The 21,397-nt window shown below is 41.6% G+C and overlaps 2 protein-coding genes across 4 annotated transcripts; one reads left to right on the forward strand and one right to left on the reverse strand.

Annotated features, from left to right (window-relative positions):
- The first annotated feature begins 323 nt into the window (after nucleotides 1-323).
- Nucleotides 324-5,020, forward strand: LOC311058489 (dnaJ homolog subfamily C member 9-like). The gene is made up of 7 exons (XM_084075951.1): nucleotides 324-681; nucleotides 1,246-1,371; nucleotides 2,520-2,774; nucleotides 2,910-2,996; nucleotides 3,111-3,200; nucleotides 4,370-4,423; nucleotides 4,724-5,020. Exons 1-6 carry the CDS (start codon nucleotides 508-510, stop codon nucleotides 4,394-4,396), a joined length of 759 nt encoding a protein of 252 aa, XP_083932077.1. The 5' UTR covers nucleotides 324-507; the 3' UTR covers nucleotides 4,397-4,423; nucleotides 4,724-5,020.
- Nucleotides 4,689-21,055, reverse strand: fam149b1 (family with sequence similarity 149 member B1). 3 transcript variants are annotated; one of them, XM_084075949.1, is made up of 15 exons: nucleotides 20,613-21,055; nucleotides 19,149-19,262; nucleotides 16,789-16,933; nucleotides 15,014-15,168; nucleotides 13,964-14,107; nucleotides 12,792-12,953; nucleotides 11,622-11,803; nucleotides 11,214-11,356; nucleotides 9,443-9,558; nucleotides 7,506-7,730; nucleotides 6,906-7,029; nucleotides 6,378-6,503; nucleotides 5,938-6,019; nucleotides 5,059-5,196; nucleotides 4,689-4,820 (listed from the first exon to the last, which is right to left on the reverse strand). In XM_084075949.1, exons 1-15 carry the CDS (start codon nucleotides 20,657-20,659, stop codon nucleotides 4,738-4,740), a joined length of 1,986 nt encoding a protein of 661 aa, XP_083932075.1. In that variant the 5' UTR covers nucleotides 20,660-21,055; the 3' UTR covers nucleotides 4,689-4,737. The 3 variants fall into 3 exon arrangements, with proteins under 3 accessions (XP_083932075.1, XP_083932074.1, XP_083932076.1); XM_084075948.1 differs by having other exon boundaries at nucleotides 9,443-9,561; XM_084075950.1 differs by lacking the exon at nucleotides 19,149-19,262 and having other exon boundaries at nucleotides 9,443-9,561.
- Nucleotides 21,056-21,397: the final 342 nt, after the last annotated feature.

Consider the following 21,397-nt stretch of genomic DNA (forward strand, 5'->3'; position numbering starts at 1 on the left):
ACAAAGGTGTTGGTATCAAAATGTAATTAAAGTACCAAAAGTAGAAAGTACTCATTATGCAGAATGTCCCATTTCAAATTTCAAAGTTTTCAAATTGCAAATACTCAAGTAAAGTAAAAAATTACCTCAAAGTTGTATTTAGTCACAGTACTTGAGTACATGTACTTAGTTACTTTACATTACACCACTGCTCTTTCCGCCTTTATCTGAGTTTACAACTATCAACCATAACTCTATCAACCAGCAGGGGCGGGGCGACGGGCGTATGCGTAACAACATAACGTAAGCACGTTTCTTTACGTGATCACACGTGACTGACAAGCCAGCGCGCCAAATATTGACAAGGAAAGCTGAGAGGAAAAATCTTGTGTTATTATTCTGTAACATTAAAGTTAGTAGATGTTTTGAGAAGGTTTTTTCGGGACTTAATTGGAACCCCTTACCCTTGGCTTCAACGTGACCTTCACGGTTAGAAGTCGGTACCTTTTAATTTAACTATCTGTTACAATGGGTCTTCTTGCCCGGTGCCAGGAGCTGTTCAGCTCCTCCAGCCTGTACGAGGTGCTCGGCGTCGCCCAGGAATCCACAGACGCAGAGATCCGGAGGAGCTACTACAAGCTGTCTCTGAAGGTTCATCCTGACAGAGCACCAGAAGACCCAAGGGCCACGGAGAAGTTCCAGGTAGACTGTGTGCAGTGGTGGAAAAAATACAAAAATGTTTTACTTAAGTGAAAGTATCAATACTGCAATTAGAAATACTCTGTTACAAGTGAAAGGCCTGTGTTCAAAATCTTACTTGAGAGTAAAAGTACAAATGTGTTGGCATCAAAATATACTTAAAGTACCAAAAGTAAAAGTACTGAAATGTTTGAAAATAGCAGATCTACAAGCTCACAAGTAGTGGTATTGCTACTTTTACTTAAGTAATATATCTGAGGACTGAGTACTTCTTCCACCACTGACAGTGTGTATCTGTCAAACACAAAGCGCTATTACGGTAGTACAGTCTGTTGGAGTACTGTACAGCTTGTTATTGTAGGCGTACCCCTACCACAAGCTGTGTGGGGGTGTGTGTGTGTGTGTGCGCGTAAGCCTACTGTACACTATGCACTTTATAATGTATTGGTACTTGTATGGTCCATTGCAGCACTGCGTCTTTTTTAATGTTTCTTCTTTAAAATGGCTATTGAAATACCAGAATTTCCCCAAGGGGATTAATAAAGTTCAATGTTTAAATCTGTTCAGGTGTTGGGGAAGTTGTACTCTGTTTTGAGTGACAAGGAGCAGAGGAAGGTTTACGATGAACAGGGCGTGGTGGATGAAGAGAGCGACAGAAGCTGGGAGGAGGACTGGAGGCTGCTGTTCCCTAAGGTGATGAACCAGAACCACAGCAAGGATTATTCATTACTGTAGAATAGGCCTGTCACAATTATTACAGAATCTCCAAGTCGCAATTATTTGAGATAATTGAATTTTTCTGTATTTTCAAACATAGTGGAAATAGAAGATCTACACATTCAAAACGCGCCACTATGTGACACGTTTTGAGATTGTAGATCGGCTATTTGCATTGCCGATTATATTATTCATATAAGGTATAAAGTTATTAAATTATGTAAGTTATTTGTCATATCTGCCCTGTGCACCTTTTGTTTACGAAGCCTAAAACCGAAACCGAAATGTAATTATTAGTCATAATGTTCCAATAATGTTCAATGACAGAAACACAATTAAATCGTTAATCGCAATTATTTGAGCGACAGTTAATTGTCATGTAAAATGACATTATCGTGACAGCCCTACTGTACAATGATCCATCACTGAGTCCCACATGAGTCAGATGCTGTACGTTCGATCTCTTTGTTAATGTTTACACATCCTCGCATTGTTGTCATCGCAGTGTTGTCACCTGAACACGCGGTCATTCTTTTCCTGGAATTAAACTATGTATGACATCAGGGTTTAGAGAGACCCAAGGTCATTGTGCATTGTGTACACTTCCAGGCTGGGTTAAATTCTCTCACACCGGATTTTACTGTGTATGGTGCCTGGCAGTAAATAACTAGGAAAGAAACGGTGTGGCTCCAAAGCAGTAGGCCTTGGCTCCAATGTGGATCTCAGACTTCATGTGACCAGCCTGTGACATCATCAGTCATCTATGACATATAATTCCAAATTTGCGCAATCACTGCCCCATTGACTTCCATTATTATACTGTACAACTAAAGTTAAATATTTGAAAAGGTATAAAACACGTGGGGGGAAAAAACATGTTGCCTACTGGCAGTGTGCATACAAAGTTTGGTGCTGACTGCTGGTTTACAGGTTTAGCTCTCGACACACACACACACACACACACACACTAGTCTGAGGCTGAGCTAATAGTTAAAAAAAGAAACAAACATGCATACTTGAGAACCTAGTACCGCGTGTCATCTGTGTCAATCTATTCTCTCTCTATCACACCAAATAAACATAAAGCAGTCACCTTCTAACATTATTAACGCATGTGTTCTCAGATCACAGTGCAGGACATCCTGGAGTTTGAACAGAAGTACAAGGGCTCGGACGAGGAGAACCAGGACGTCATCCAGCTCTACGTCCAGCACCAGGGGAACATGGATATCATCATGGACTCGGCGCTGTGCTGCTCCCAAGAGGACGAGCCCAGGCTCCGTAGCGTCATCTCTGATGCCATCCAGACGGGCGAGGTCACTCCCTTCCCTGCCTTCACGCAGGAGAGTGAAAAAAAGAAAAAAGCACGGAAGAATAGGGTGAGGGATGTCTGTGTTGTCTGTGTCGATTAGAGTTAAATACCCAGGGGACTGTTATTCCACACATTTATATGATAGAGATAAATGTGAGCACGTATTGTATTTGACTTGACACAGTTGTGTTTCTCCTCCCAGTTTGAAAAAGAGAGACAGGAAGCTGAGGAGATGCAGAGAGAGATGGGACTCGGTGAACAGGACGACAGTCTTGCGATGATGCTAAAGGTAAAACACGCATAGCTGCATATGATGGTTATCAAAACAAGAAAATAGTTTTGTTTTTGTATTTTTTACAAAGCGGATATTTTATATATGTGTGTGTCTTTTTACTCCTCACAGCAAAGGCAAAAATCAAGGGAGCAGAACTTTAACAGTTTCCTGTCTGACCTGGAAGCAAAATACTCCAAAAAAGGAGGAAACTCTCACAAAGTAAGAGGAAAAAAGTTAACACTTTGATTTTGATGACAGTAAACTAGTAGTTTACAACTGAAGTTGTGTCATGTTGGCAGACAAGCTTTTCTTGGTTCAGAATAGGCCTTAGAGCAATAGGAGCGCTTAAAATAGATTGAGATGTATTATTAATGTGCTATATGCTTACATCCAAAGCTGTTCACAGCTTGGCCTATACCCAACCTCTAATATGTGAATATGTAATAGCATTGGTATAGCATTGTATGTCATATTATTATATCAAAATGTTGCCTATATTTCTTTTATTCTCTTTGAATATCAGCATTTATTCCACAACTTCAGAGAAGACAAACTCATTTATATGTATATTTTTTTGTACGCATCTCTTTATTCTTTTGTATAAAATACAGTGTTAAACTTCAAAGGAAATACATTAAAGAACAACTTTGCATTTCAAGCTTTGTTTTTCGTGTTTGTACCAAGGCTGCCTGATGTAACAACTGAATGAAGGGAGAAACACCTTTTCTGCAGGTAGCTTGATGTTACTGTTCCAGTTCCAAGTAAGAGCATAGAATCTTCTGCCTGAAGGGACTGAGTGTCACAGGCTTCATTAAACAACCAAAGTCAACACGAGTTCTCCTTTGCAGATGAGAATAGTTTCAAATGTACCATAGTACATACAGTGCATCACACACTTGACTCTGTGCACACTGCACAGAGTGGAACTCTGTGGAATCCCTTTCCCTTAAGTACAAGGAACATAAAACATTAACTAAACAGTGTAATAACTGTCTATATTGAATCCAAACTTTACATTGTCTGACTGAAGACCTGCTGCAATGAATACAGCACCATGGCTTGTGCTACAGTGCAGTGTCCTGTCAGTCTGTCACTGGGTAATGCAGCATCAATATTCCTTCTCATGCCTCCAAGGGCTTAAACTAAGCCATGATCACTGACGGACAGGGAGTGCATGTGGGAAAGGCAACTGGAAGCTTTCCATTTAGATGGTGTCTAATCCCACTCGTGCAACGGTACGGGATGAGAGGTTCTGTCTATGCGTCCGTGCTTGTCTTTGAAACACAGAGGCATTGAAAGTTGTCCTTTTATGAAAAAGACAGCCTGATGAAGCATTGTCAGTATTTAAAAACGGCTTTTGTTGTCCTTTTCTGTCCCTGTTTGTTGAGGTGTGTCAATTACTGCTATGGAGATGAACCACAGAGGACAGTGCGCATCATACAGTATGTTCAAATATAAATACGAAAATATACACCATTCTAAGCCATACACGCATACAAATTCACACACATCCAGCATATACTTAAAGTGAGAAGTTAACCGGACAGTTACCGTCTTTGGCAGCTGCGTAAGCTGAATTTCCAACATAAAAAAATAGGCCTCTAGAAAACAAAATGGTAATCGATTAATTACAGTATAATACAAAAAAAGTATTCTGCTACTGCTGAAAAACAAATCTGAGGGCACAGGTGGGTGTAGCAGAGTTGTGCTTAATTTGTGCTGTGTTAAAATGGGGCCTGGAGGTGGAGGGGTGAAGCTACACACCAGGTCTGCTGCCTCTTGATGAAATACCCCCGCGCGTGTACGCCCGTGGTGGGACTGACACGGGCACCAGTCGAGCTAAAGAGGATCAGAGGTGTGAGAAAGACATGTTGTGAGTTAATGGACTCGTCGCACTGCACATGGCGCCATGCCTCGTGAGTTGTGTGTATTCTGAGTTGTAATTAGAGATAATGTATTCAGATCTCAAAATAACAGCAATACATTCAGTGGGAAACCATCAGCTCGGTTCCTCTCCAATAAAGCCTACTCCACAGCCAGGAAATGATATTGGGAATCATGCTTCAACTCTACTTACCTGGGATCGGAGCTTGTGGGTTTGGCTCCTCTTCATCCTCAATGGGTGAGTGGCCCAGGGGGTGATGGGAGAATGAATCCAGGAAAGAAGAACTACTGATGCCCAGACTGATGCCTGTCACACCAATGCCAAGAGAGTCTGAAGTAATACACACAATGGAACACATGTATTGGTGCACTGAGAAATGTCACATGTACAGAAATATTTTTACCAGCTTGTGGAGCAAGTCGCTGCACTAGTAGTGATTTCTTCGTGACTTTCTCCTCATTGGCTGTCCTTTAAGCCAATGGGGAGTCCACAATGCCATCCCATACTCTGAACGGGCGTAAGAGCTCTGGTCACCAAATTCAGTGCAACACTTGCTGATTTACTGTCGTGACAAGACCAAATGCTAAATGAACAAGTGAAACTTAGAACTACGCTACTAGGCTTATAATAAAAACAGCTGAATAAAATATAATCCTGAGCGCCTTCTCACTAGTGGATGTATTAATGCGCTCTTCCAGGCACAAACAATCCAACATCTAACTCAAACTCAACTCTAAACATACAAAAATAACAACTACTAGGCTTCTACTAGACATAGCAAATTTCATTCTTATTTATCTATTCATTCTTATCTCTCACAATCCTGACCTGAGCGCCTCATTGCGGCTGCATAGTTTTTTCAAGGGGTTTAGCTTGGCACAAGCTGGTATAATATGACTGTGTCATCCTTGTTTTGTTTTGTTTAGCCTGTCTTAACAACTCAAAGCATTCAAACTGGGCTTGCATGACTGCTGCCTTATGTGTTATATTCTCTCCACGTGGCAGACTTTCTATAAGTGATATCTAGATGGAGTAAATGAAGGGTAGATACATCAGAGCTGAAATGCTGACCTGTGGCCACAGAAGCCCTGCCTGGCCGCCCCTGGCCGATGTTGTCCAGCACAGTGAAGGAGCGACGGTATGGGGTGTCTGACTGGAAACAGAGGTTTACAGTTCAAACTCACTGCCTTTTTGCAAGGCAAACGTATACATATTTTTATAGTACATTTCATACACAAAGAATAAAAAAATACATTACATAAATTGATTAAACATTTATCAAAACTATTAATTAAAGCCTACCAGGCAGAAAAAAGATACTCAGCATAACAATGATATCAGTATCTAAATGTATGTAGAACTCGTTGGTGATCATTCAGGTCAAAATGTTGCCTCAACCTCCAAGCTGTTACTGGTTTGTTTAACTGAAGCTTTCCAGCTATATACGTAGAAGGGTACATTACCATTGCCTTTCCTCTGTGCAGTATCAGTGCCATTATACAGCATCCTACCCTGTATGTATGTGTGGTGTTGGGACGGGAGAAGACGTCGAATACATGGTGACGATCCCTTGGGAGTGTGTTGCCCGCTTCATCTGTTACGGCACTGTGGGCACGGCTGGATGAGCCTTTCTGACGCTACACAGAAACACACAGACAAAGCACCTCATGCTTCTGATTGTTGTATACAAAGAATCTGTTTTTAGCAATGACAAGATTTTATAAGATGCCAACTGCAGATAGTTACACAACTTTGCTCAGTCTAAAATCCTAGATCCTAATGACATATCTCATGGCCTAAACAGTGAATGCATTAACCACAAAACAGCAATGTCTTAGGTTCAATTCCCACTTCAGGATAGTATTGCATGTCATTCATCCTCTCTATGCACTTTTCAGTCACTCCAGTCACTGCCCTATCCAAACAAAAAGCAACAATGCCATTAATGACAGTTTGTCATTCCTTTACTTTTCCTGCGCTTTAACAGTGCTTATCAATGTGTTTTACTGTAAATATAGTTTAGCTGAGTTGTGCTGTACCTGCATGGGTCTCAAATGCTGGCCTGAGTGGGAGGACTCTATCTCTAATGTACTAATGGGGGGTAGGAGAATGTTCCTGCTAAGAGGCATCAACGGAGAGGTCATGCGGTCATTGGCCGTGGGTCTGCGGAAATGGACAGACAAATACACACATTTCACACCATGTACACCCCACTAAAGAGCAAAAACATTAATTGCTTTTCAACTTGTAAAATATGCGATCGTACATTCAATACATCTAACATTAATAATTTCAACAACCACTGGATTTTGGGCCACAATTACCACGGTAATCACATGAAAACTGACATACTTTTTCCTGTTACTCGTTCACCTGTGGTTCATGACAAGTTCACATCCTACTGTATCAGTACCCCCCCACCCCCCCCCCAACACACACAGACACACAGTCTCTCTGCTTCTGAGCAGAGTGCCACCAGGCACAAGTTGAAAGGCAAACTTCTGTCAAAGTAATCTCTCTCTGGCACTTCAGAGACCACAGGGGAACGAGAGCTAGGATGAGAAGAAGGGGGTGGGGGGAGTGGGTTAGTGGAGGTTAAAACCGAGGAGAACCGGGTGCTCCGGTGACGTAGCACTCACAGACGTGTCCCGCGGACGACCTCATCCATGGATCCCGCTGCACTGGACTGAATCAGGCTAGGACCCAGCGGCAGCAGCGTGCGGGGCGGAGGGTTTCTACGTCGCGCCGACTGGGCCGGACGGGACAGCGAGGAGGAGCTCTGCTCCAGGGCCCGGCGGGGGCGTGGTTTGCTGGAAGGGACCACGCTGGAGCCCGGTCTATGGGAAACCCTCTCCTCTGGCTCCCTGCCGTGTGGAAAGGTCACACATAATGGACAACAAGGGATAAAAAATGGATAACTGGTGCCCTCACTCCTGCTGCCAACTGGCTGTAGTACCCCTATGAATGACAAGGTATTTTTACAATGCGCGTGACATTGGGAGAAGCAATGTCCCTTTCTTTTTTCCCCTTTTGTTTTCAAATTAAACGGTAGCTATGCAATGTGTTATTGCCTTGGTTTCAGCCAATAAACCACTGTGTTAAACATTTCCCGACTACTACCGGTACAGTTTACAATTTAGAAATTTAGCAGACATTCTTATCCAGAGCAACTCACAAAGTGCAAGATGGGAAAGTGAACCCTAGTCAACCAACAACAGGGTAAAGCAGTCAAGTAATTAGAGTGCTAAGAAAACAATTAGGCTAAGTACCACAAAGTAACTAGGACAGCATCAAACCTAGCAGCATCAGTCTAAACAACATCTAAAAAACAACTTAGCATCTCTAGCTAAATAGCTAAATAACATGCATGTGAACAAGTACACAACATACATATGAATAACATACAATAATATACATCTAAATAGGCAACACGTACAGATACATAAGGCTAGGGGCTTAAGGGGAGTCTTGAAGAGGTGAGTTTTCAGACTGTGGTGGGAGAGTAAATACTGAGAGTGATCTACTGTAGCCTGGTAAACCCTCCCTCCGGAAATCTCATGTCCATTTGATTTCAGGAGTGAGTCTGGCCTGATCGCCCATTGTGGGAGTTTCTAGTGGAATTCCCAACTAACCGAGCCTATCAGCGTCGTTGCTCATCGTTCTGTGATTGACAGCGACAGTTGGCCAATCAGGTGGCGAGTACGAGTGAGCCCGACCAAGTGCAGCCGACAAAAATGGAACGATCCGCCATTGTTTCTGTGGCCAGTTACACGTTTTACTTTCGGTTTTAAAACGCTCTCAAACTTCTTTTTTGAGGCACGGAATTTACTTATAAGATATCGTTTGGATAGAATTTAGTTGTTTAACTTCATATATGTGGTCAATTAATCATGACAGAGCCTATTTAAAAATACAAATTTAGAGAACCGGGAGGGGCGGGTAGTGCCACGCATGTATCCGAATAAGGCAACCTATTTTGGGCATGGCCGTCTCAAAAGTCCCGTTGCGTCACATTAGTCTGGAGGTCTGCTGATTGGCTGGAGGGGAACAACGATCATTGGCTGAAGGGGTTGTCAGCCAACGGTATTACTCCCGCCCAACTCCAGCCCACAGCCAATATTGCAGAATGGGCGATCAGGCCAGACTCACTCCTGAAATCAAATGGAAATGAGATTTCCGGAGGAAGGGTTTACCAGGCTCGATCTACTGTACATTGCATTTGGGTTTTTCTTCCCCCCTACCCATTACGAGGTTAAAATAACACTATTTCTGGTATGTATTTCTACGACTGTGTGTTACGTGTACGGTTTGTACAACAGACGTCATAATACACAGTTAAAACCCCATTAAAACCAGGAAAGCATCTGTGTCATTTTAGATGTTTTGCGTTGGCTATTCAAAAATAGCAGATTTACAAGCTCACAGTCACGAAACATCTGCTATTGTTGAACATTTTTGAAAAATCTTGAAATTGTGAGAAATACTCATTTAGAAGGCATATGTAGAATCGGCCTCAGGTCTTAATGGGTTATGTACAGCACTATAAAAACCCTTGCTCATGTGGTGTGTTCCGTACTGGGCTCTGTCCAGCATCCCCAGGTTCCTCTGCTGTAGCGGGATGCCGTGGATCATGATGAGGTCGTTGAAGTTGTGGTGGGTCACCACTGCTCCAGTGCCTGGTGCCCTGCTGCCCTGCTGGGGGACGAAGGGAGAGCCAGTGGGGGGATGGAGAGAAAGTTGAGAGGGACAGAAAGAGGGTGTGTGTGGGGGGTGGGGGGGGGGGGGGGGGGGGCAAAAAGATCCAGAGTTAGACAGGTACAACAAAGGGCCAGTGACCAAAGTTTTGTCTCGCATAGCCAAAAGATCGGAGAGCTCTACCTACCGATATGATCTAAATTCAATGTAGTTACTAAAACTGTGTGGAAAGAAATGTGGAGATCGGAAAAAAAGAAAAAAAAAACTAAACTGCATTGCAGCACCAATACAAAGACTTTAGGCCGGTCCTTCATATTGCAGGTTTGTTACTGGCTATTCTTACCACTGTTCTGGCAACTACATTGAATTTTAGATGTCAAAAGTCTCGTCTGGCTACGGAAGACTAACCCAATTTAACCGTACTTCCAAGTGTGAAGTCGGGAGTGCTACCACACCACCAGCCAACACTGACAATAAGAAGACATGATCAAGAAAATATATTCCAACATTGTTGTTGAGAGATGTAATTAAGACAAAGTACTTAAAATCAGAAAAGAACATGTAGAGTAAACTGATTAATACCTTAATGACACCTTTATACCTTAAAGGCACATTTATACAAGCAGATTCAGACGGTGTGCATACACTGCACTGCCATTTGGGCTCTAAGTGAGGGAGTTACAGTACATACAGTGGGTGGCTTTTTCTGCTTTTTCGATTTCCGCCTGGACTTGTGCTTTGAGCCCCTTGACTTTGTGCTCTTTGAGAGGGAAGAAAGTATGACCACAAGACAGGAGACAGGAGAAAGACGATATGAAAGGAAGAAAAACAAATGAGAGAGAGAGTGTGAGAGAGAGAGCGAGAGAGAGAGAGAGAGAGAGAGAGAGAGAGAGAGAGAGAGAGAGAGAGAGAGAGAGAGAGAGAGAGAGAGAGAATAAGATTGGTTGAGAGAAAGAAAGAAACTTGAGAGGGTCAGAGAAAGTGACAGAAAACGACCAGATAAAGGGAGGGAAAGACAACAGTGATACAGGTTAATGATTTGGCAGCACTGAAAAAGAAAGAAAAGACTATAGACAGGAGTGAAAAAATGTTGGCCATCAAGAGTGTGGATTGTGGAAACGTGATTTGTGAGCAGGTGCTAACAGACTGCATCGCCAATGGCACTATGAGGTGCTTTATATATATGCAACAGCTATCAACACCAAAAAGACAACTTTCATTTACATATCAGCAGTGCTGTAGTCTAGGTTTTTTCAGACGGTATACCATAATTATTCCCTCCCGCGCGGCACATGCAAGCGTACAGTACATATAAGCGAGCGGTCACAGAATGAGTTATTCATATCAGTGACTACGGTATGATACTATTTCCAGGTCTTTGATTAATAATAGATTGGAACAATACAGGAACAGCTTTCATTAATCTGGTCTAGTGCTTGCCTAAAGAGAGACTGTAAGTGCAATGTAATGTTTATGTGTCCCCCAAGATTGGTGTTCATTCACTTGAACACAGTCTTCTTCAGGAATCACTATTAATAAATGTCTAAATCACTCCTGAATTACAGCCGGCTTAGGTAGTCCATTGACTCCACTGAAGATGAACTGACCCTCACACTCACAAACTTAACAGGACCACTGGCCCGTCCACTGACCTGGGACTGCAGGCCGGCTGTAAGCTGAGGTACCCTGCCCTGGCCCAGCTTGGGCAGCAGTGTAGGCAGGGTGGACAGAAACATGAAGGGGTTCTGTGCATCCGGCTGGGCGAGGCTGAAGGTCACTGAGTTTTTCTCATCATCTGTAGATTACACTACAGTTAGAACTACTATGCATCAATGAAAAGCTCACCATAGAAATGTGTGTAGGTAATCAAGGGAATTTGACATAAATTAAAAATAACTCGAAAAATGGTTCTGCTCTAGCCTCCAGGGAGTGTGTGTGCAGTTTCAAGTTGATTGGGCCAACGGTGCCGGAGATCTTATAAATAATGTTCAACCCTAAGATCCAACTTGGCAACCAAACAGAAGATACTAAATACAATCCGGTTCAACACATCCCTGTACCTGAGACGCAGCCTTCCCAGTACCGTTGCACCAGCTCTTCCATCCAACCAACCAGTTGTCTCCACACGTCATCAAACAGCAGGTCCAGGACGGCCTGACGCCGGCAGCGGTACGGTGAGACAGGAGGCAGACAGTGGCGCCTCGGGCCCGACTCCGAACGTTCCCTCTCCGATTCATCATCTCTGCACACAACAGCAATGAGGGAGGGTCAGTAATCACTAGAAAGGAGTTTACAAGTTATCTACTGTATATATAAATGCACATAATCTATCCTTTTATATGTATACATATTTTGTATTAATTTTGTATCTTTAATTTTATGTCTTCATCTCTTGGGGTGATAATGTCATCCGTATTGAGCTTTTTTATTTTATTGGCTGCTTTAAAAAGCTTTTCTGTACCTTGTTATATGCATTTAATGCTGAAAACTGCTATGGAAAAACCCAATAAACAAAGTTTAAAATAAATAAATAAATGCACATAATCTCTGTGTATTTGTCTGTGAGTGTGTCCCCACATATCACGAGAACCACCTGACCGATCGACTTCAATCATGGCGTGTGTATCGCCTAGGACCTGTGGGAGTGCAGTGCTGAGAGGATCAGCAGTTTTCCAGAAATATCTATAAATCCACACGTCTCTGTATCTGGGGATATGGAGATCCCTGATCACATCACATTCACGATACTGGCCTCCAAGAACTATGATAATGTCTGTGTGTGTGTGTGTGTGTGTGTGTGTGTGTGTGTGTGTGTGTGTGTGTGTGTGTGTGTGTGTGTGTGTGTGTGTGTGTGTGTGTGTGTGTGTGTGTGTGTGTGTGTGTGTGTGCGTGCGTGCGTGTGTGTGTGTGCGCAACAATATGAAAATGCGCTGGCAGTCTGGTGTTTTCCCCAGTTCCTCCTTTTGAGGAAGCCATTGGATTCCATTTATGTAAATAAGGTATGAAAATCAACTTGCAGAGACTTGCTGGAGACAGGTAATCCGAGACTAAATTTGAATGTGCACTTACTTAAGCACAGACTGATTTGAAAAGTCTTGACTAAATTATTCATGTATGTTCAGTAACGCTCAGTATGTTTTCATGACTTTGGACAAAATGAAGACATAAACAAATTCTAATTAAACTACTAATACTAATTCCAAGTATTGTGATGATATTCAGTGACTCACAGGTCCCTGAAGTCAAAGGCCAGGTATTCCTCCATCAAGCCCTCTGCTTCAATCACTTTGGGCCTGTCATGACTCTTAATGCCACCAGGGGCGCCAGGTGTAGCATCTGACTCCACTGATGATGATTGGACCATTACAGCTCTCCTTCCCTGCACATTCAACCTAACCCAAGACACGGACACGCACAGATAAGTAAGCTATATTGTTCACTGGTACACTTCTGTCGAGATTACACACACAAAAGTCACCAATTAAGACACATACAGATATAAAACACAGAAACAACAAAATAAGACCAAAGCTAAAAATGTGTAAGTTAAAAACAGTTACATAGTGAGGTAGGGAGATTTAAGCGCAGGTTATTAAATTGTCCATAGGATATTGGGGCATTCATTTTTAGCGTGAGTTGTAGATTCTTCTGGAGCATCATGGAAGAAAGCAGATTTTCCCAGTTCAGACTGAACACTTGAAGGGATATGGTCAGAAAACAAAACATGAAAATCTGTTTGACATTAGTATAAATTCTAATATACAAATGATCAATTGTGCATGTATGTCACCATATAATATGCTTGTACTGCAAGGTGAAACTATGCAATAATTAGTTTTATAGACTGAAATGCCACTGGCCAGTGGCCACGTCATCTGATTAGAAGTTTTTAGTCGGTGGCATTGACTGCTGTGCTTCAAGCAAACGAGGGAGTCCCAGAAACCATTTATCACAGCCAACCCACAGGAGGTACTTTGGCTAACTGACTTGATCCTTTGACAAGCCACGGTATCTAGGTCACAAAACCACAGAGCCAACCAGCGGACATCCATAATTGATGTGCTAACAGCAGTCAGCTGTCACAGCAGCCAGTAAGACAGTCAGGGTAGAAAGATGTTGCAAGATTTGTTGTGACTTTCATGAACTAATTAAATGCCCTAGCTGTCACACCCACCAGCCATTTCAGTATGCCCTGAGTATATGAAATTAACATGAATAAAGTTTTGCACTTTATGTATTTGTACTTTTTACTGAAAAGGTTTCCCTATCTAATCCCCATTAAGCAGTCCAGAATATTTGATAAGATCAAAGACTGTGTACAGTTTGAGCAAATGCTTCAACATTGAAGTTGAACTTCCAATTTCAGTCAGTCAGTCAGTCAGTCAGTGGTAGTGCTGCTTACTCTGTGCCACCGCCATCTTTCTCCTGGGCTTTGACACCGCTGTCCTTGGGCGTTGATGGTGGACCAACGGAGGGGTCCATCCCTGAGGTGGCATACCACTGGAAGCCTTCATCACTGGAACACACCAGCTGAGTCCCAAGGATCCTGGAGAACAAAGATGGAAATACACATACATCTTTACTTAATTACATCCAATAATAATCTAAATAATAATAATAATATCATTATTATCAACATCATTATACATTTTTATTATTGCTATTATTATTATTATTATTATTATTATTATTATTATCATCTTGTTATATTGTTATAGTGTATTGTTGTGTTAGTATGAATGAGTGACAAATAAACCCCTCTTGATTTTTGATGACGCCCAAAATCAGTGTTACCTGTAAAAATGTTACTCTCCTGTGTTTGTGACTTTTGGACACAGACATCCAGTTGTCTAGAACCACCCATCCGACCAACATGCCCATATACATATTGCATAACAGGCTGGGTCATGCATTCCCAGCTTGCATCGTTCCCACATTGCATCTTTGCTAGTAGGCCGGTGCCATTCTAGTAGATATTCAAATGTATAATAGTGGGAGGTTCTGAGGGCAGATCAATATGCAGTAAAGTAATCACAGGGCTTTGCATATCTGAAAACAAATATACTGTATTTACACTTCTAAACAATAGTCTGGCCTTTCTGGCCTTTGCCTCTTAACTCATTCCCTGCCTAGAACGACTTAAACGACTTCTGTCCCTAAGCCATGCCTGCCTAGAACGACTAAAACGACTTTAAAAAAAATAAAAAAAAAAATAAATATTATTATTTTTTTACATTTTTCTTTTATTTCACCCAAGGAGATATGATTTTTCGAAGATCTAGACTCCCATCCACTTCCTTGTTAACTTAAAACTTAAAAATGCTGTATCTCGGCTCCTGAGTACTTTTTTTTTCAATGAAAAATCTTGGCAGTGGGCAAACGCGGCCAGAAATAATTCTGGCAGTGAATGAGTTAAGGATAAGGAGGGAGAAGTGGATTCATAGTGACCTACCGGAGGTGTGGGAACCTGGAAGCCCATTGCTGACACTCATCTTGCAGCCCGCGAAGCTGCCCTCCTCCTCCCTCACTACACGTCCCCTCGTACAGCTCTCTGTCGATCTCCTCAAACATCTGCTGCACCTGCCGTGATGCTGCCTTGTCAAACTCCTGTGGGACACAAGAAAAGATTGGGGGAATAGGGGAATAAGAGAGACAGAGAGACACTAGTCATTACTGCACTCAGTGTCACATTGTGGTGAGCCTTTTATTATTCGAGCTGTCGTCAATTGTTGGCACCCCACTGCTGAGCTGTGTTTATCTTACTGCAGGCTATAACATGCATAATGATGAGCTCTAGCGATATAAAAAGTGGAAGAAGATGACGAACGAGAGAGAAAGAGAGAGACCGACAGACAGAGAGAGGGGTAGATTGGGACTGCGAGTGTGTGTGTGTGTGTGTGTGTGTGTGTGTGTGTGTGTGTGTGTGTGTGTGTGTGTGTGTGTGTGTGTGTGTGTGTGTGTGTGTGTGTGTGCGCGCGTGCGTACGTGTGTGTATGTGTGTGTGTGTGTGTGTGTGTGTGTGATAGGAAGTCTCTTGTTTTGCAATGGCAGTCTGGAACTACATATAGCAAAATAAATAATTTTAGAGTTGTAGAAGGTGGACAGTACTGTACATAGGTGCATTAAAGCGATACGAGTTCAACTTAACATTGCCTACAGGTCTGAACAAAGAGGGAACATACAGAGTGAGACATTCTCAAACTTTCCCATCAGGTTAGTAACAGATGGTTAGCCAATGGATCTGAATCTAAATGTCGGCATTAAGCATTGTTCTAGGCAGAGACTGAGGGACTGGTTTTTAAATGTTCCAAATTTTGAGATATTTATTTGCATTTTTGCCATCTATGAGCATCTGAACTTGATTTATTGTGAGAGAAGGATACTGGAAGTAGGAAAAAATAGCAGCTAGCCAGTAGCATTTCAAAGAAATGTCACATTGATATAGCGTCAACATAAACTTGACTGTACCAGCTGTGGTAAGATGGCGCAACTCAAGCCTCTAAGCAAGCTGAAGATGACGGCCAACATTCATGATAATAGGAACATGTTGAAGCAACAAAATGTTGTTGTGGTGAAATTCACCCCATGTATGGACGAGTACAAGACAATACATTTTATATATTGTGTACTGTATGTTAGAAGACCATTCTTTTCTTTCTTTTGGTCTACACAGGATGTGCATACATACTGTATTTACAGTATATGTGTTCTAGTTCTGCGATGCTGGAAATACTTTATGGTAAAAAGTTTATACTCTCAAAGTTAAATTAGCACTCGTGATTTGACTTTGTATGTGTTCAACCCGTTAAAACCGGGAAAGCATTTGTGTCATTTTAGATTTTAACTACATACTGTATATAGCACATTAACATTGGTTCTCAAAGTTGTACTTTATACTTTGGCTTTTAAAAAATAGCAGATATACAAGCTCATAGCGCGTCACTTCGTGCAGGGCTATGAGCTTGTAGATCTGCTATTTTTTAAAGCAAACATTTTTGACTCAAATCTTTGCTTTTGGGGGTCCCTGGAACACAAATGTTTTGAGATGGGGGTCTGCGGCCAAATACATTTTGGGGGTCCTTGACATGACAACGTTTTGAGCACCACTGATATAGCAACATACGTTTTTCAGAAAACTGTTCAGAAGACATTTGTAGAATGGTTAATTAATGGTTTAATCCCATGGGGGATCATTCAGTGAGGGAACGGGCTGAGAGGGACACTCACATCATATCCCCAGGAGAACTCAGAGCTTCTCTCTGTGGAGATTCCGGTGCCAGTATAGCTGTGGATGCCCGACCAGGACTGGGTGGTGTCTCCTGTGATGACAGTGGGACAGTCAGACCGGCCTGAGGCAGCTGATGTCTCCGAACTGAAGGAGAAGGGGACAGGAAAAGTCATGCAAGGCATTTAGAAGTTTATATTAAAATCAGCTGCGTGACCATGGGGAGGGTGCCTTTACCTCAGTGGTGAAAAAGTACTCAAATTCTTTGCTTAATAAAAGTACCAATACTGCAATGTAGAAATACTCTGTTACAAGTAAAAGTCAAGAATTCATAATTTACTTCAGTAAAAGTACAAAAGTATTGGCATCAAAATGTAATTAAAGTACCAAAAGTAAAATGACTAAAATATTTGAAAATAGCAGATCTACAAGCTCACAACGCGTCGCGATGCGACGCGTTGTGAGCTTGTAGATCGGCTATTTTCAAATATCCTATGTATAAAATAGGGCTGAAGTGGTTAATGTATGTTTCATAATATCATAATTTATATCTGAAAAGTAACTAGTAACTCAAGTTTTTCAAATGATTGTAGTGGCGTAAAAGTACAATATTTGCCTCTGAGATGTAGTGGAGTAGAAGTAAAAGTATTGGAAATTGGAAATACTCAAATCAACCCCACACTGTATGTTTCAATGACAATAACAGATGGTATCATGAAGGAAAGGCAATTATGTATAAGAACATTTGCCATGTGGCTACTGGCTTCATCTCGGTTTATCTAAAGAACGAGAGCATGATGTTATTTTCACACTCGATTTGATGGGCGACAGCCAGGGCATCTGGGTAGCGAGGGGTAAAACACTCGTTTTTCTGTAAATACACTTTTACTGCTCCTAGTATTGATGATTTATTGTATAGTATTATATGCCTTGATGAATTGAATACATAGGACCACAATGGAAACAAGCTCTCAGGGCTTTTTGTGTTATCCTTTTAGCATTATTGTATAACTGTACCTCTGTACTTTTTGAAAACTGTTAATAAAGTATTCAATCAATCAATCAAAAGACCACTGTCTACAATCTGAATCGCTTCCAATGAATACTGTTGGCATGCAGTGTTTGCTGATGGGAAGCCAGGTTGGAAGCATTGACGCTGCACTAGGGACTCCTGCTGGTTGTTAGAAGTTCAAGGAGAAGATGGTGTGAACCTCTGTGCGTGTTACACTCTCCCTTGTGAAACTCCATGCTGTCTGGTGAAAAGAAGCAGCTGCCGACTCCATGTTTATCTGAAGAGGCATGTGGTTTTATACACCCTCCCCAGATCAACAGTGGGATTTGAAAGTGACGAGGACCACGGTATAGATGGGGAGAACTGGGAGTAAAAGTGAAAAATAAGTAGTTGCTCAACACAAAACATTTGCGATGATAAAGGCATGCGTCTTCCAAGTGGAAATCAAAAGGCAAAGGTAAAAGTAATTGAATATTCTAACAGGCTGACTCATTAAATATTCTTTTAACTACACATACGAGCGTCTGAAGAAGGCAATGTGATATCAATTAATCCACTGCTCTTAGGCATCTGGTTTCACATGTTCAGAGCTTTGAGAATCATTGGCCTCTTCCAAAAGGTGTTTAGTTACAGAACACCCAGATAAGAGCCAGCTGCACAGAGAGAATGCATCTATTGTCTATCCTTGGTTGAGAGTAATTTCAGCTCTTAGGTTTAAAATCAAGCAAGGCTACAATTGTGTTTAGAACAATTGTGAATGTTTTACTCAGCTAAATGGGCCTAAGCATTCTCTCTAGTCAGCCTGTTTGAACAATACAGCCAGTTGTAGACAGTTCTGTGCCTTTATTGTCCCAAGGGAACTTCGATTAAAAATATCTAAAACAACAACAAACAATTCACATTAACCACTTGAACCCCAGCATCCATATTCTGGGGGAGACATTCCCCAATGCGTCGCATTGTGAGCTTGTAGATCGGCTATTTTTGGCAAAGAGATTTGGTGTAGATGGAAACAAATTGGTCAAAGTACACGTGTAAATCAAGTCCGATTCTCAAAGACTAGAGGGCTCAAGTGGTTAATACCCACACACCTACTTCAAAGTTCAAAACTTCAAAATAATAATTTGCACACTGAAAAGTGTGCAAATCACTTTTCATCAAGAATTTCATCATGTCTCCGACCGTTTGTCTCCACAGCAGTCCGGGCGTGGTGGTCTGTCTGTCTATCTGTCTCTATATATGATCCACGTCTTCATCTGCCAAGCTCTGCTGGCTAGTCCGTGTATATAAGTTACCTGGATTTGGTATATCTAGTGGACTGCCTGTACAAAGAGCTCTTGTCCCAGTTACCTGGGAGCGGAGACAGCTTCTTGGAGATCATGGAGGAAATGCTGAGGGACCTGGTTATCATCTGCTTCCTCTGGGAGAGGGTGGTGGTCAAGACTGCTTCGGGACAAACCACGGCTGCCCAATAAAGAGATTGGGGACATTGATGAAACAATGAGAAGCAGGTATGTGATCGCAAACCTTTAGGCAAGGATCAATGTGAATTGTTTGATATAAAAGTAGTATTAAATAAACTTCAAACTGAAAAAGCCAACACTGCACACCAAAAATTTATGTTTACAAGGAGATTAATTATTTATTTTCAGTGCTGAAAATATATTGCCATCACACTGTACGGTGTGCTTGTGTGTAAAGCCCATCGACTGACCTAAGTATGACAGATGGACTATACTAACACTAATGGAATCAATACAATTCTCCTTTTACACTGACACACGATAGTGGTCGCCAGTGTTGTCACCATAGACTGTATAAGGTTGTCACTCATCATCTCACTTTCTCCCACCAGTGAGCGACAACAATCAGTCAGACAATGCAGCATCCACTTGTTTTTACAGAACATGTCCATGTGTTACTAAATGGTAACAGGATAGGTGGGCACCACCAAGGGAGAGTGGGCACCTCGGTGTTAAATTGGTTATTTTTTCCAAAATGTTAAAAAATGTAATATTTGGAAAATGTTTTTAAGTAAAGTAAAGTATACACGATTAGAACGGTCTCATATTTCTACAATTGCTACAAATTGCTTCAAAACCCGTATATCCAGTCATTATGGGGCGTTAACAAGATGTTGAAGGATGAAATTAAGTCTGATAATGACGTACTGTGCATGTTCACATCATGAATACTTTACATTCAGTGGTGGACTCACATTTTTTACTTAAGTAAAAGTATCAATACTGCAAATGTAGATATACTCTGTTACAAGTAGAAGTCCCGTAAAAGTGCAAAAGTATTGGCATCAAAATTACTTAAAGTACCAAAAGTGAAAGTATTCATTGTGCAGAATGTCCCAATTCACAAGTTCAATATGTATAAAAAAACCTTTTGAAAATAGCCGATCTACAAGCTTACAATGGCTGAAATATACTGTATATACGGCTTAAGTGGTTAATGTATGTTTTGTAATAATAATCAAAATCTAGAAAGTAACTAGTAACTAAAGTTTTCTAATAATTGTAGTGGATATAATATTTGCCCCTGAGATGTAGTGGAGTAGAAGTAAAAGTACTGAAAATTGGAGATACTCCAGTAAAGTAAAACTACCTCAAAGCTGTACTTAAGTACAGTACATTTACTTAGTTATCTTACACCACTGCTTAAGACAATATTTTCAAATATTAATTTTGGTTGACAATTTGGACAAAATAGCCAATTCTACATTGAGGTGCCCAGATATCCCTATGCCACCTATCCTGACCTGGCTGTATCCCCATAAAACACTGTTCTAAACAGCTCTCTACTCACATCTCGAGTTTGTGCGAAACAGGCCGTCTGTTGTATCTAGAAATCATCCTCTGTCTGGGGGTTTAGAGCCACAAGCCCTCCGCTCTCATCCCACTGGCCTCCTCCAGGTCCACGACACAGAGGACGGACATCTCCTCTTCTACACCCCGACACCATTCATCCCCTGTAGCCTGCTTTGAGCTACGATGCTGTTAATTATGGCAGGTAATGTTATAATGAAGCGTATTATGATGATGTGCTATTCTACCATTAGCTAGCTAGCTGACCGTAAGATTATATAGAGATGTATAGCCATATAGGGGATTTTTTCATTTCTCCTCATCAATTCGTCCTATAAAGTATCTTTAAAAAACGTCATGTTTTCCATTGTTCCAGTTCATTGAGTACATGAGAATATCTATGGTCTATCACCACTTCACTTCAGAGGAGAAAAGGCACCACAACAACACCAATCAAAACGGCTGTCATGGATACCAGTGTTGCCACATTCCGCGAGAGGAATAAGCACCCAGGTCTACGAAAACAAGCCCAAACGAAGCTGCCTACGGCTATTTGAAAATAGCCAATCTACAAGTGAGATCTGCTATTTTCAAAAATATTTTCTGGGAATTTTTGGAATATTTTTGAAACATTTTCAACAACGCAAATCTGATACGGGAGTCCCTGGGCTGGCACAACATATTTTTTTAGAAGGGGGGGGGGCACGGCACGGACAAATACATGTTAATCTTGGGGCCCTTGCCAAAATATTTAAGAACCACTTGTTTAAGCAGCATTAAGATTAT

The sequence above is a fragment of the Gymnoscopelus microlampas genome, assembly GCF_963454915.1.
Source record: "Gymnoscopelus microlampas genome assembly, chromosome: 13".
In the NCBI taxonomy this organism is placed as follows: Eukaryota; Metazoa; Chordata; class Actinopteri; order Myctophiformes; family Myctophidae; genus Gymnoscopelus; species Gymnoscopelus microlampas.

Bases quoted from the DNA above. Each gene is read 5' to 3' on its own strand.
- LOC311058489 (XM_084075951.1), top strand. From the start codon at position 508: ATGGGTCTTCTTGCCCGGTGCCAGGAGCTGTTCAGCTCCTCCAGCCTG. The intron at 682-1,245 runs GTAGACTGTGTG...AAATCTGTTCAG, and splicing joins GGGCCACGGAGAAGTTCCAG to GTGTTGGGGAAGTTGTACTC. The intron at 1,372-2,519 runs GTGATGAACCAG...ATGTGTTCTCAG, and splicing joins GGAGGCTGCTGTTCCCTAAG to ATCACAGTGCAGGACATCCT.
- fam149b1 (XM_084075948.1), bottom strand. From the start codon at position 20,659: ATGATTTCTAGATACAACAGACGGCCTGTTTCGCACAAACTCGAGAT. The intron at 11,804-12,791 runs GTGAGTCACTGA...TGTTGTGTGCAG, and splicing joins GCCTTTGACTTCAGGGACCT to AGATGATGAATCGGAGAGGG. The intron at 6,020-6,377 runs GTAGGATGCTGT...CTCTGTTTCCAG, and splicing joins ACACCACACATACATACAGG to TCAGACACCCCATACCGTCG.